The sequence below is a fragment of the Thunnus maccoyii genome, chromosome 21, assembly GCF_910596095.1.
Source record: "Thunnus maccoyii chromosome 21, fThuMac1.1, whole genome shotgun sequence".
NCBI lineage: Eukaryota > Metazoa > Chordata > Actinopteri > Scombriformes > Scombridae > Thunnus > Thunnus maccoyii.
Window position 1 is genome coordinate 3,914,388 of NC_056553.1, and position 14,005 is coordinate 3,928,392.

The window sequence follows — 14,005 nt, forward strand, 5'->3', positions numbered from 1 at the left end:
TAGTGTTAAATGGTGTCTATTAGTTCTGGATAGTTACTGATGGAGGGCAGTTTGATGATAAACACAGAAGCCAAAGCAGATAATTACTCGTAACATTTGGTTTGGTGTTAACATTAACATATGTATTGTGAAACTGTTCCCCCTCAAAAAAACCAAAACAACTAAAACTAAAAATTCAATACTATATGGTCAGTTAGAGTGACTTTTGTTATAATTATTTTAATGCAAAAGCAGAATGTCAATGCTGCGTTCACGTGATACAGATATTACCCTAATTATTATTTTTAATGGCATTCAAGCCAAGATAACACTGACAAATATTGATGCTTCATGTTATGAGGTCTATAATTAAAGGTGAATAAAAACCCAGATGTGATGCTATTTTGATCAGTGTTTTAAACAATGCTTCCTACAACATGTCTGTAGTAACTAACTGTAATCATTAGATAGTCGTCCATTAAGTTTACAGACTGACACTGAGAGTCGTCTCAGTGATTTCTTATTCTGACAGAACATGAACGGAAAGGATGAATTTCTAGGTCAAACCACAACAATAAGCTCCTCTCTTTTATGTTCATGGTGTGATTCAGTTTGTTTCTTTAAGAAACTGGTTGAATTACTCACTTTTAGAGTAACAGAACACCACCGCCGCAAAGGACAGGAAGAAAACCAGGCCAATGGATACGAAGATGTAGATGTGCTGTTTACACTCTGAAAAGAGAATTAGACACACAATCCTGAAAAATATCAGCATTTTCCCAACCAACCTTAAATCTGTTTCCTCTTTAAACTATTTGGAGTAAAACATCCAAACCTTTGCTAACTGCACCACAGCGATATACACATTCATGCATCATTAATTACAATCCAATAAAAAAATCATCATTATTCTGAAATGGGGCATTCAGTAAAATGAGCACTTTTACTTTTGGTACTCTAAGTACATTTTTATGCATGTGGTATTACTACTTTTACTTACATAAAAAATCTGAGTATTTCTTCCACCAACTGTGCTTTCTGCTATTTCATGCTTCTCATTTTAAAGATTCAAAAATAACAGTCATGCTGCAGAATGACACATAGTGTCCAAAATCTTAATTAACTGCTTACTATAGAGTCAACTATTAAGATTCCTGTAACATAATGAATGTGGTTTATAAATAGCAGTGATGGTGTCATTACTTGCAGTTAAGGTGACGTCAGTCTGGGTGATGTACTTCTCCTCAGGTGTGCTGACCTCACAGATGAAGGTTCCTTGGTGCTCTGACTTCAGGCTGTGCAGCTTCAGGCTTCTCGACACTGAAAGGTCGTTGGGGACATGAAGCTTCCAATGATCCCAAACCTTTACCTGAGACTTCTGATTAGTGACACTGATCGAGAGGATTGGATCTGAGCGTCCGAACCTCCAGGTGAGCTTAAAGCTTTGAAGGACACTGTGAGGAAAACTGCAGGGAAGCATCATGTCGCAGCCGGGACAGGCCTGGATAGAAGCTACAACAAAGAGTAAAACATGATGGTTTTTGTACAGCAAAGTTAACTTTATACCAAAAATACAAAACTTCATTTTTCACCTGCATGCTTCAGGAAGGTTGTTGTTTTGTTGGTGTCACTGGATACACAGCAAATGTAAGTCTGAGTGTTTTCCTTCAGCATTAGTGAACTCTTGATGTCATACAAGCCGAGTCGGGTTTTCTGGCTCTTTGTTTTGTAACGGAGGAGTTGAGGATCACTCGGAGGATCTGTAGACCAGGTGAGCGTCGGAGCAGGGTAGATACCCTCAGCTCTAAAGGTGACTGAATCACCACCGAACTCAACGTCAACCTCTCGGACTGGAGCTACAGAACAGAACTTTGTTAAAGGTGCTCTGTAGAGGTTTAATTTGATATTTAAATTTCAGTCATTAGGTCTTTACAAACATGTTGAAGGAATTTAAACCCTCATAGAACTTAGCAAAGCTTTTTTTTAAAAAAAAATATTCACAAAATCTGTATTGTTTACATTGGCTTACAGTTTCCTTTTATTAGTGCTTTGCAAGCTTTTTGCAGTACATGACAGTCATTAACTGTTGATATGTGGAATTGCAAGAAACCAAAGGATGTCATACAGCTGTTATTTTGATAAATGTAGACAGTCTTAAATTAGACTTAAATTCCAATTTTATTTACTAAAGCATCGGGCAATTTGACAGGCAATGACTAGCAACTAATGAGATGTTTCCAGGTAAGAATCTTGAAAAAATGGCCTCTGAACAATAATAGAGCTGCAATTATAAGCTGATTAATAGATTAGTTGTCAATTATCAAATTCATTAGCAACTATTTTGATAATTTAGATTGTTTGGAGTAATTAAGAAAAAAAATCAAATTTTCTGATTCCAGCTTCTCAAATGTGAATATTTTCTGGTTTCTTTAATCTATCAAAGTAAACTTAATATCTTTGGGGTGTGGACTATTGGTTGATATAAAACAAGACATGATGATGTCATCTTGGGCTTTGGGAAACAGTAATCAACGTTTTTGGATTTTTATGGATCAAACAACTAATGATTAGTCGAGAAAATAATCATTAGTTGCCAAAACATGACAAAAATATGACTTCCTCACAGCAGTTTGTACCTTTTACAACAAGAGAGATGATGCAAGACTCTTTGGACTCAGGTTCGGTTATAGTGATGCAGACGTATTTGCCCTGGTCTTGCGTAGTGACGTTTCTCAGCAGCAGTGTGCTGTTTCCCTTCAGTACCTGGTCTTTGTACAGGGCTGTTCTTCCTTTGTACTCATTGGCCTGTGACATGTGGCCCTTGACAAAGTCGGTGTTGCCATGGCGCGTGCAACTCACCACGACCCTGTTCTTGTACCACATGATTCTCACACCTTTGCCATCAGATTGGAACTGACACGGGAGCACACATTCCTCCAAATTCAGACACGTGACGGTGAACTCTGGAAACAGACACAAACAGGAAAACACATTTAAATACAGACATAAAGCCTTTTTTCCACTGAGATTCCACTTTCACAACCAAACATGCTTTTCTGCAGGTAACAAACTGCTCACAAGTATTCAGATAAGACTTCTCTGTGAAAAACTTCTCTGAGGGCATCATATCACAGAAACAGAGTGAATAAAAAGAGAAACTGTTGTCGACTGTTGTTGCAAGATGATTGAACAGTTTGGGGAGTGTTTGGTACACATTACAGCCTTCAGTACCAAGTGACTATTGTTGGATAGTCACAGCCTACAGTTTTAAAACTTTCCAGCTGAGGCTCATGAGAATTGGTTTGCATTAGTTTATGAGTAATCCTAGTAGGTCATGTGGTAGAAGAAGATATCTGTGTGGAAATCATTTTGCTAAATCTCAAAATACCTCTCCTGTCCTGTACTTCATCTTCACATATGCATCAAAGGGAAAGTTTGACATTTTGGGAAATAAGTTTATTCACTTTCTAGCCAGGAGATAAATGAGAAGACTGATGCATCTTTCAAGTTTGTCTGGTAAATATGAAGCTACATCCAACGGCCAGTTAGCTTAGTTTAGCATAAAGACTGGAAATAGCTAGCCTCGTTCTGTCCAAAGGTAACTAAATCCTTCTACAAACACTGACAGTTTTAATGGCAAATAGACATTTATACACTTTATACACTTATTTTTGTACAGATTAAACAAACCAGATATAACGTGTTGATTTGTGAGCTTTAAGCATTCCTGAGATAAAAACAAAAGAAAATAAAGACACAAAACAAAATAAAAGCAACTAAATTATGTTAAAAAAACAAATTTTATGAACCTCCACCACCCATTTTATTTCAAAGATCAGAGGTCCATGTGTTATAATTCTCATGAACAAAAAAAGTACTGAGTGCTCCCCCAAATAAATTGTTTGCTTTACAGATTATGAATCCATTCATAGATTCGTTTCCATATTATATTTCCATATTAATATCATAAACTGTCATAAACTGTGTTGGACAAACTCTAAAAACTATAGAAAAAAAGTCCATGCATTTCCATCACTGTAGGGTACTGGAGAAACACAATTTACTGAGCTTTGACAATTTTAGATTATTCTCAGATTTGTGTCTAGTGTATAAAGTTTTAAATGGTTTGGCCCCTCCTCCACTATGTGACTTTGTGTAGACTTGCTCAGTAAGTTCTATTAGATCCTGATGTGCTCTTGAGTGTAGCTCACAGGCTGTGTCTACACATGACCAAATATTTACAAATACGTTTTATGTGATGTGAGATTTCTACAATATTTTCTGTTTATAATCTAGTATTCAACATGCATGACACACCTGCATTTGACTGCTCACCTTTTCCTGCTGCTGGAGAGAAAATCCACAAGAGAAAACAGAGGGGGAATCCTGTATATAGAGCCATAATTAACTGACAAAAACCATCTCCTCCTGAGCCCGACAGCAGTCTGACAGGACTGACAACTATTTACCTGAATTTACAGGTTTGAAGGTCTTCCCTTTGTAGATGGACTGACTAACTGATGGGGTTGCAGCGCTCCCTGCTGGGCAGATACTGACAAAGTTCATCTTAATTGTCAGTACTTTCATTTCATATGATTTACACAGGCAGCATTACTGTTTGAGCTAACAAACAAAAATAAATAAAATAAAAATGCAAACTATAATAATGCATTTTAAAATAGTATTAATACAAAAATAATGAATTAAATTAAAAAAGAAAAACATAATAAAAATATAAAATAAAAATAACATTAAGCACAAAAAAATAAACATTTAATACAAAATAATAAAGAAATACATTTACATTACAACTGTTTCTCACGATCGGTGCTTTTTATTAGAAATTTGACTTGAGCACATTTTAATGGAAAACACTTCCAGTAAAAAGTTTTCTTCCATTGTGGTGTTGATATTTTTACTGTAGTAAAAGATTTGGGAACAGACTTCCAGTATTAAAGATCATAATAAAAACTGCAATTGAGGATAAAAAAAGTTAACCCTAACCATAAACTAAATGAAACTGAGATCCTTTCTGCAGATGTTAGCATCCGTTTTGTCTTTATGTTTAAAAAGTTGTCTGACTGGTTTGAGCAGATTTGATCTTGAAAGATAAACACAAGGAAGCAAATATTGTTATGTGTTATAGTAAATGGTAACTCTGACTTTTACTGAGAGAGATTTCCCTGCAGTGATTTCAGCTCCACTGTAGACAAAAAGGAGAAACATTTCTGAGCATATGGAACTGGACTGAAACTAGATTTTTTTCCTTCCAGGTGTAAGTCTGGAAGGAGATCATACGTTTGGTCATGTGTGTATCTGTACGCAGCTTATTTCACATACTACTGGACCCATCAGCCTAATATTTTTTGTGCACATTTATGACTGTATGCTCGAGGACCTCTCGTGGTTGCAGTTATTCAAAATTGTTGAAAACCTGTTTAAACCTGTTTTACACCACCATTGAACGCTGACTCCTCACTCCTCTTAACCGGCCAGTAGAGCCTGCAAGTGCTCAACACCTGCAGTTTTTGGCCTTACACCTTACATTTTGGCCTTTGTTGTGGCTCAAAAACTGACATCCATAGAAAAGATAAATCTTGAACTGGAGCAGATTAATTCCATACCCAATATGTTATGATCCACTAAAGTTAGGCATGATATGAGATGAATAAATCCCTGTTCCCATCTTGACTGTAAGGGTGCTGGGAGGGACAATTGAGTGAGATTAAACTCTTCCTTGTTTGGAAGGGGAGGAGGAGGAAGGGAGGGGTTTTAGTTTGTGTGGTGTGTTACAACAAAATTCTAAATTGTTTAAAATGTCTGGACTTATCGCCCCGTTTATTGTTTCCTTATTTAGTTTATACAGTTAGGGGAACCCAGGACGCTCGGTTATAATACCATTACACTATTCTATGCATCTTAAAGAAAACTGAGACTATACAAAAACACTTTATCAAAAACTTTGCAAATCTCCACTGGTTGCATCCAGCACTTGTGGTGGCGTCGCAGTGGGTGCCTCATCACCCACATCCCCCCAGAAACACCTGGCGGACATCTGCACTCTACTGACTGCACTCTTCTAGTTTAAACTGAAATTGATGTTCCAGATATTAAAAAAATAGTATTAGTATTAGTACTTTTAATGTAACCACACAGCATGATATGTCTGAGGCAGGATATTTTGCAACGAATGAAAATAACATTACATGTTGAACATTACACCTATCAATGATTGGGTTTAAATGATGGGGAGGGTACAGATGTAGAAACTAAATTAGGGAGACATACATTGTTGTTGGGCCGTGGCTACAAGTTTGGCTATCAGCAATAATTAATGATTATCAAAGATAATGGTTAATTATTAAAATCAATAAAATTATTAATAAGAATTAATAATAACAGGGCACCACCCTGGACTCAGGGAAAAAGATAACCAATTCAGTCTCAAAGTGTACTAATCTATGAATTTGGGACTTTGATTAATAATTAATTTAACTATAAACAAAATCACCATATCAATAGCTAGTTATGGTTGAAGGACTCGGAGTTCTTTACAGAGCAGAGGTTGGCAAAACTCATTCTTGTGCAACATTAAAACAGACACATGTATATCCAAAAGCATTTATTTAACAAAAGGGTAAAAGCAACACACAATACTAATCTAGCTAAGTGTATCTATCTATATACAAGTGTGAATGTGTGAGTGTGTGTGTGTGTGTGTGTGTGTGTGTGTGTGTGTAGGGAAGACAATAGCAAGATGGCTGCAGTCACCTGGTGACTGAGCACATGGCATGCCGACACTTTGGCTGATAAAGGGAACTACAGGGATAAAAGGCCAGACCATGTGGTGTCTTGAACCACATGTGCTGCCTGAACCAAAGTTTGCCAAACTAGGTTTTAACCTCTTAACTGTGTGGTTCTCTATTCAAGGCCAATTGGTGTATGCTAAAGGTGCCAGGTTAAAACGATGTTAGTTGCATGCAAGGCCTAGTTACTGGATGTAACATGTGTTAAGCATGCTAACATTAACCTAGCGGTGTGGCATCCCACACTCAATTACAAACCTTTAAAATTTTATTCAGAATTATAAAATTACAGAAGTAAACAGTCACAGGATCATTTAACAGTTATGACACATGTATGTTTATAGAAAAAAGAGCAGGATGAAATTTTTAACCACAGTGACAAATAAAAGAGCTCATTCTTTTTCACTGCAGGTTAAAAAACATAACAGAGGCAAAATATCTTTTGCTAAATAGCCAAATAGCTTCTTGTTGTTTTTTTTGTTTGTTTGTTCTCCATTTCATGTTGATAAAAAAGAAGGGAAAAACAACTTTCTAATCCAGTTTCCTTTAAGGCCCTGCACACCCAAATGGGTGCTTTAAGTTATTCTGGTTGGACCTCTGCTCAGGTGGAATGTGGTGCAGCCATACTGGAGATGACGTGAGATCACCTGACGTCAGGCACTAAAAGAATGATCAAGATGTGGTTTGTTCTACCAGAACAGCTGCAACAAAGCTAACAGGAGGGTAAAGGGGATGTCAATAAAACAGTCATGAGAAGAGGTCAAATCAGCCAAAATACATGAAATAACCTGTGTGCAGGACTTTTAACAGGTTTATAAAATGTGTACAAGAATAAAACAATAGTAAGAAAATGTAATTAATACAGTTAACTTAAATACAAAGCAAGAACACAATATGTACACTACATATTTACAGTCTCACAAATGATTTGTTACAGCAGGTTTACCGTCCTCAAACTGAGTGTCATTGTTGAAAAATGAAAGAGAAACAAACTGTTGAAGATCATAAATTACATATGAATCATATTTTACACACTGATGTGGATGTGACACAGTTTGATTCATGCATAAAGATGTTTTTTCTTTAATATTAATTCTTAATAATTATCAAAATTGAAATCAAATTTTCCTTATTACTGTCTGCTGCTGTAATAACACGTCTTTCTGTTTAATCAAATCTTATCCGTCAGCTGGGTTCACTTCGACATTCAAACGCTCAGAGTTTTCATCTCTTCTTCTTCTTCTTCTCATTCTTTGTCTCTTTATAATCTTGTCTGTGAGAAAATAACAGTTCAGTGTTACAAGTTCAACTTTGACTTAAAGGGCAGGTTCACAGTGTTTCAAGTGTGTCTTAAAACAACAGTCAGGTGTCCATATGAACAGTGGAAGAGGTTTTCCTCGCTGTAATCATTCCTCCTGTTCATACTGGATATTAAACGATCCTTCAAATGTGCTTTCAATGGAAGTGATGGAGGCCAAAATCCACAGTGTGTCCACACAGTCATTTTGTGCAAAAATGCATTTAAAAGTTGATGTGAAGCTTATATGAGGCTTCAGCAGTCTGAGTTAGTCATATCAAGTGGATATCTGACACATTTACAGTCTTTTTAGCATCAAATTCCCTCTTTGTGTTTCCTCGGACAGTGTTTCCCTGTTGAGCTGTGGTGGAAGTATAGTAACAAAAAGAGGGACATTGGCACTAAAAGGACTGTAACATTGAAAGATATCTACTTGATTTGACTCATTTGGACGCAGAAGCTTCATATTAGCTTCAGATAAACTTTGTTTAAATACATTTTGGCACAGAAGAAGGACTATGGACTTTGGATTTTGGGGGACTTTGTTCCCCATCACTTCCATTGTAAATACATTATGAAGGGATCTTCTAATGGTCAGTATGAACAGGAGGAATGATTACAGCAAGAAAAACAGGTTTCACTGTTCATTTTTTCTGTTGTTTTTAGACAGACTTGAAAAATTGAAACTCATCCATTAAAAACATAAAAAGGCCAAAAAAATTGAATTAAACTATTTGCGTTTTGAGTAGCACTACGTTTTTGTGAGAATTTTTACTTAAATAATCAATAGTGCTGCTAGCTAACATGCAAACATGCTCACGTAACCCCTGAGTTTAAAGGCAATTTTGAGGTTGAATTTTTTAGTTTATGTATCATTAAAATTATCATGTGAATGAGAATAAATGTAAGATTTATTTAGTTTAATGAGACATAAAGGCAGAAATTCAAATGGAAAAGTAATTGCTTTGAGTAGTACTACATGTTTGTGAGCTTTCTTTACTTAAATAATCAGCTGAGTTAAAAAAAAAAAAACTCACTAACCTTTTCTTGGTTAATATTGCTATTAAATGCTATATAGTGTTAAATGGTGTCTATTAGATATAGATAGTTACTGATGGAGGGCAAAGCAGATAATTACTGGTAACATTTGGTTTGGTGTTAATATTAATATATGAATTTTGAAACTGTTCCCCCTCAAAAAAACAAAAACAAAACTTTCTTTATCTGACATTACATGAACGGAAAGGATCTAGGTCAAACCACAACATTAAGCTCCTCTCTTTTATGCTCATGGTGTGACTAAGCTTCAGTTTGTTTCTTTAAGAAAATAGTTCAGTTACTCACAGAAGCAAAAGAGCCCCAGCATAAAAAAGGACGGAAACAGGCAGAAACTTAGTATGATGATGATGGAGATGTAGATGTTCTCTTTACACTCTGAAAAGGGAATTAGACACACATTACTGAAAAATATCAGCATTTTCCCAACCAACCTTAAATCTGTTTCTTCTCTAAACTGTTTGGAGTAAAACATCACAGATCATTTGGGTTGATGTCCGGGTTAGTCGTTGCAAAGATAACTTTTAGGTTTCGTGGACTGTGAGAAAATTTTGACATTTTGGGAAATACATTAAGCTTAATTGCTTTCTTTCAACATCAAACTCATTTCTTTGCATTAAGTACAGAGTTGGAGCCAGTTGGTGATTATCTTAACCTCTAGTGTTGGTAGGCAGATATTTGAACTAAAGTTCACCAATAAACATGTTGTATATACTGTTTATGTTTTATTGCGACACTAACAGAAATGTAACAAGACTAAGAATCTACAGCCATGCAAGCAGCTCTGTGAAAAAACTAGTTTACTTGCCATGAGTTTTACTCCACTATAATTATTTGATCATTTCTTTGCAGATTTATGTATTAATAATACATAAATATCATCCACTAGATCTATTGTGATTTATTATTTAAGGCTGAGATAACTGAAGACTTAATTGATCCCCTGGATGAAATTCATAAACTACCCAGCAGTATATAAAGTAATTTAATTCCATTGTTCACTAATCACAAGATCAGCTATGTATTGTAGTCTTTTTGTCTGCATGTATGTAATGAATTTGTATGTATATGTGTTTTTGTATGTATGTATCTATGTTCTGGAGGCATATACAACACAATATGGACTGTGGAAACAACACAGTGATATACACATTCATGCATCAATAATTACAATACAATAAAATAATTATCATTATTCTGAAATGGGCCATTCTGTAAGATTAGTACTTTTACTTTTGGTACTTTAAGTACATTTTTATGCAAACACATTTGTATTAAGAAAATGTTTGATTACATGAATTTTACTTGTAACAGAGTATTTCTGTACTGTGGTATTACTACTTTTACTTAGTTTTACTTTTAGCTGCTGCTAAGCTAACAATTGCATTGGAAAGGATCACACATTGGTTTGATCAATCATGTCTGAGTCTAAATGTAAACAAGACAAAAGGTACATTTTTCTTTAAAACTATGGTACAACCTCCTAACGCTGATATTTTCATCAAAAGTGAGAAAATGGACATAGTTAATGATTTTAAATATCTTGGTGTGACTCTGGATCCAAATTTGAACTTTAAGAAACATGTTAAAAAAACAGTTAAAACCAAGTACAACTTAGCAAATTTTAGACATATTTAAAACTGTCTCTCTTTGGACGCAGCCAAGATATTTATGCAGCTATGATTCTTTCCCATATGTCTTATTGCATCACATGTTGGGGGCAGGCTGGAGAAACAGCCGTAAAACCTCTTGAGTCCTCATACAAACAAACTCTAAAAACTCTGGACAAAAAGCCAATGCATCTCCATCACTGTAGGGTACTGGAGAAATACAATTTACTGAGCTTTGACAATTTTAGATTATTCTCAAATTTGTGCCTAGTTTATAAAGTGTTAAATGGTTTGGCCCCTCCTCCACTATGTGACTTTGTGTTCACTCGCTCAGTAAGTTCTATTAGATCCTCCAGAATATCCTCTAGACAAGATTGTACCATTTTGTCGCACTGCATTAAGGTAGTCAGCTTTGTCTGTGAAAGCCACAACTCAGTGGAAAGTCCTGCTTGATGATATGAAGAACTGTAGTTCTATCAATGCATTCAAGGCCAAATTAAATAAATCTACTAAAGACCAATCAGCTACGTGACCACTGACTCTAGTTTACATTATTAAATTTCTAGTAGACATTGTGTGTGTATGTGATGTGCTGTGTGTAGCTTTGTATTTTGTATTTTGTATGGTGTGTTCTGTTTTTTTTTTTTTCTTTGCTTTGTTCTGTTTGTTGTTGTGCTGTTGTATGTTTTGATTGTGGGGGACTACGGATGCAAATTAGCTTCGAGCTAACTCCGGTGTAGTGCATCTTTAATGTTTAAAACTGCACACTGTCTCGATCAATAAATCAAATCAATCTTCACTTCTTCCACCACCTGTGCCTTCTGCTAACAATCCCACCAGCATTTCATGCTTCTCATTTTAAAGATGCAAAAATAAAAGTCATGTTGCAGTATGACACAAAGTATCCAAAATCTCAATTAACTGCTCACTACAGAGTCAACTATTAAGATTCCTGTAACATAATGAATGTGGTTTATAAACAGCAGTGATGGTGTCATTACTTGAAGTTAAGGTGACGTCAGTCTGGGTGATGTACTTCTCCTCAGGTGTGCTGACCTCACAGATGAAGGTTCCTTGGTGCTCTGACTTCAGTTTGTGCAGCTTCAGGCTTCTCAATGCTGAAAGGTCGTTGGGGACATGAAGCTTCCAATGATCCCAAACCTTTACCTGAGACTTCTGATTAGTGACGCTGATCGAGAGGATTGGATCTGAGCGTCCGAACCTCCAGGTGAGCTTAAAGTTTTGAAGGACACTGTGAGGAAAACTGCAGGGAAGCATCATGTCGCGGCCTGGACAGGCCTGGATAGAAGCTACAACAAAGAGTAAAACATGATGGTTTGTGTACAGCAAAGTTAACTTTATACCAAAAATACAAAACTTCATTACCTTCATGCTTCAGGAAGGTTGTTTTTTTGTTGGTGTCGCTGGATACATGACAAATGTAAGTCTGAGTGTTTTCCTTCAGCATTAGTGAACTCTCGATGTCATACAAGCCGAGTCGGGTTTTCTGGCTCTTTGTTTTGTCCTTGAGGAGTCCAGGATCACTCGGAGGATCTGTAGACCAGGTGAGGTTCGGAGCAGGGTAGAAACCTTCAGCTCTACAGGTGACTGAATCACCACTGAACTCAATGTCAACCTCTTGGACCAGAGCTACGAAACAGAACTTTGTTAAAGGTGCTCTGTAGAGGTTTAATTTGACATTTAAATTTCAGTCATTAGGTCTTCACAAACATGTTGAAGGAATTTAAACCCTCATAGAACTTAGCAAAGCTTTTTTTTTTAAAAAATATTCACAAAATCTGTATTGTTTACATTGGCTTACAGTTTCCTTTTATTGGCACTTTGCAAGCTTTTTGCAGTACATGACAGCCATTAACTGTTGATATGTGGAATAGCAAGAAACCAAAGGATGTCATACAGCTGTTATTTTGATAAATGTAGACAGTCTTTTATTTTCCAAAGCATTGAGCAATTTGACAGGCAATTACTAGCAACTAATGAGATGTTTCCTGGTAAGAATCTTCAAAAAATGGCCTCTGAACAATAATAGAGCTGCAATGATTAATCGATTAATCGATTAGTTGTCAGCTATCAAATTAATCTGCAAATATTTTGATAATTTAGATTGTTTGAAGTAATTAAAAGAAAATCCAAATTCTCTGATTCCAGCTTTTCAAATGTGAATATTTACTGGTTTCTTTAGTCCTCGGTTGTAGATTTTTGGTTGAGACAAAACAAGATGTGATGACCTCATCTTGGGCTTTTGGGAAACAGTGATCGACATTGCTCACCATTTTCTGAAATTTTATGTACCAGACAACTTAATGTCGAGAAAATAATCAACTGATTAACTGATAATGAAAATAATCATTAGTTGCCAAAACATGACAAAAATATGACTCCTCCTCACAGCAGTTTGTACCTTTTACAATAAGAGAGATGATGCTAGACTCGGTGCGAGGTTCGGTCATAGTGATGCAGACGTAGTTGCCCTGGTCTTGTGTAGTGACGTTTCTCAACAGCAGCGCAGCGTTTCCCTTCAGGACCTGGTCAGTGTACAGGCCTGTTCTTCCTTTGTACTCATCGGCCTGTGAGTCGTGGCCAATGACAAAACTGGTGTTGCCGTAGCGCGTGCAGCTCACCACAGCTTCCTTCTTGTGCCACATGATCCTCACACCTTTGCCATCAGATTGGAACTGACACGGTAGCACACATTCCTCTGAATTCATACAAGTGACGGTGAACTCTGGGAACAAACGCATACAGGAAAACACATTTAAATTAAGATATAAAGCCTTTTTTTCCAATGAGATTCCACTTTCACAACCAAACATGCTTTTCTGCAGGTAAAAGTTAGTAGTGGACCTTTAATTTAGATTTATTTTGTCAAATGATCTGCTGATGATTTTAACTGTTCACAATTTGCGTAAAAGGCTCTTTAAACTACTCTTTACAATTTCCAAAAGTAGTTAACATAATTTACAATGATAATTATGAGAAAAAAATTGTATTTTAACTTTAAACTCTTTATGTTGCATTTAATACTTACATTAAATAATAACAGTAGGGCAGCATTTTTCCAAAAACTAATGAATATTTTTACATATATTTTTGAATTAACTACATGCAAAAGAAACTGTATTATCAACATTACAACCTTTATGTGAGAAATATTTTTCTTTCCAACTGTATTTAAAGTACTTGCACATGTACAGATGCACTATTTTGGATCATATTCTTATTTAAATACAGGCTGT

General features: G+C 35.9%; 1 protein-coding gene across 1 annotated transcript; it reads right to left on the minus strand.

Moving 5' to 3' along the window:
* Positions 1 to 7,080: 7,080 nt before the first annotated feature.
* On the minus strand, positions 7,081 to 13,766 carry LOC121888539. Its single transcript, XM_042400144.1, has 5 exons — positions 13,093 to 13,766; positions 12,135 to 12,440; positions 11,750 to 12,058; positions 9,427 to 9,516; positions 7,081 to 8,058 (listed from the first exon to the last, which is right to left on the minus strand). Exons 1-5 carry the CDS (start codon positions 13,580 to 13,582, stop codon positions 7,964 to 7,966), a joined length of 1,290 nt encoding a protein of 429 aa, XP_042256078.1. The 5' UTR covers positions 13,583 to 13,766; the 3' UTR covers positions 7,081 to 7,963.
* Positions 13,767 to 14,005: the final 239 nt, after the last annotated feature.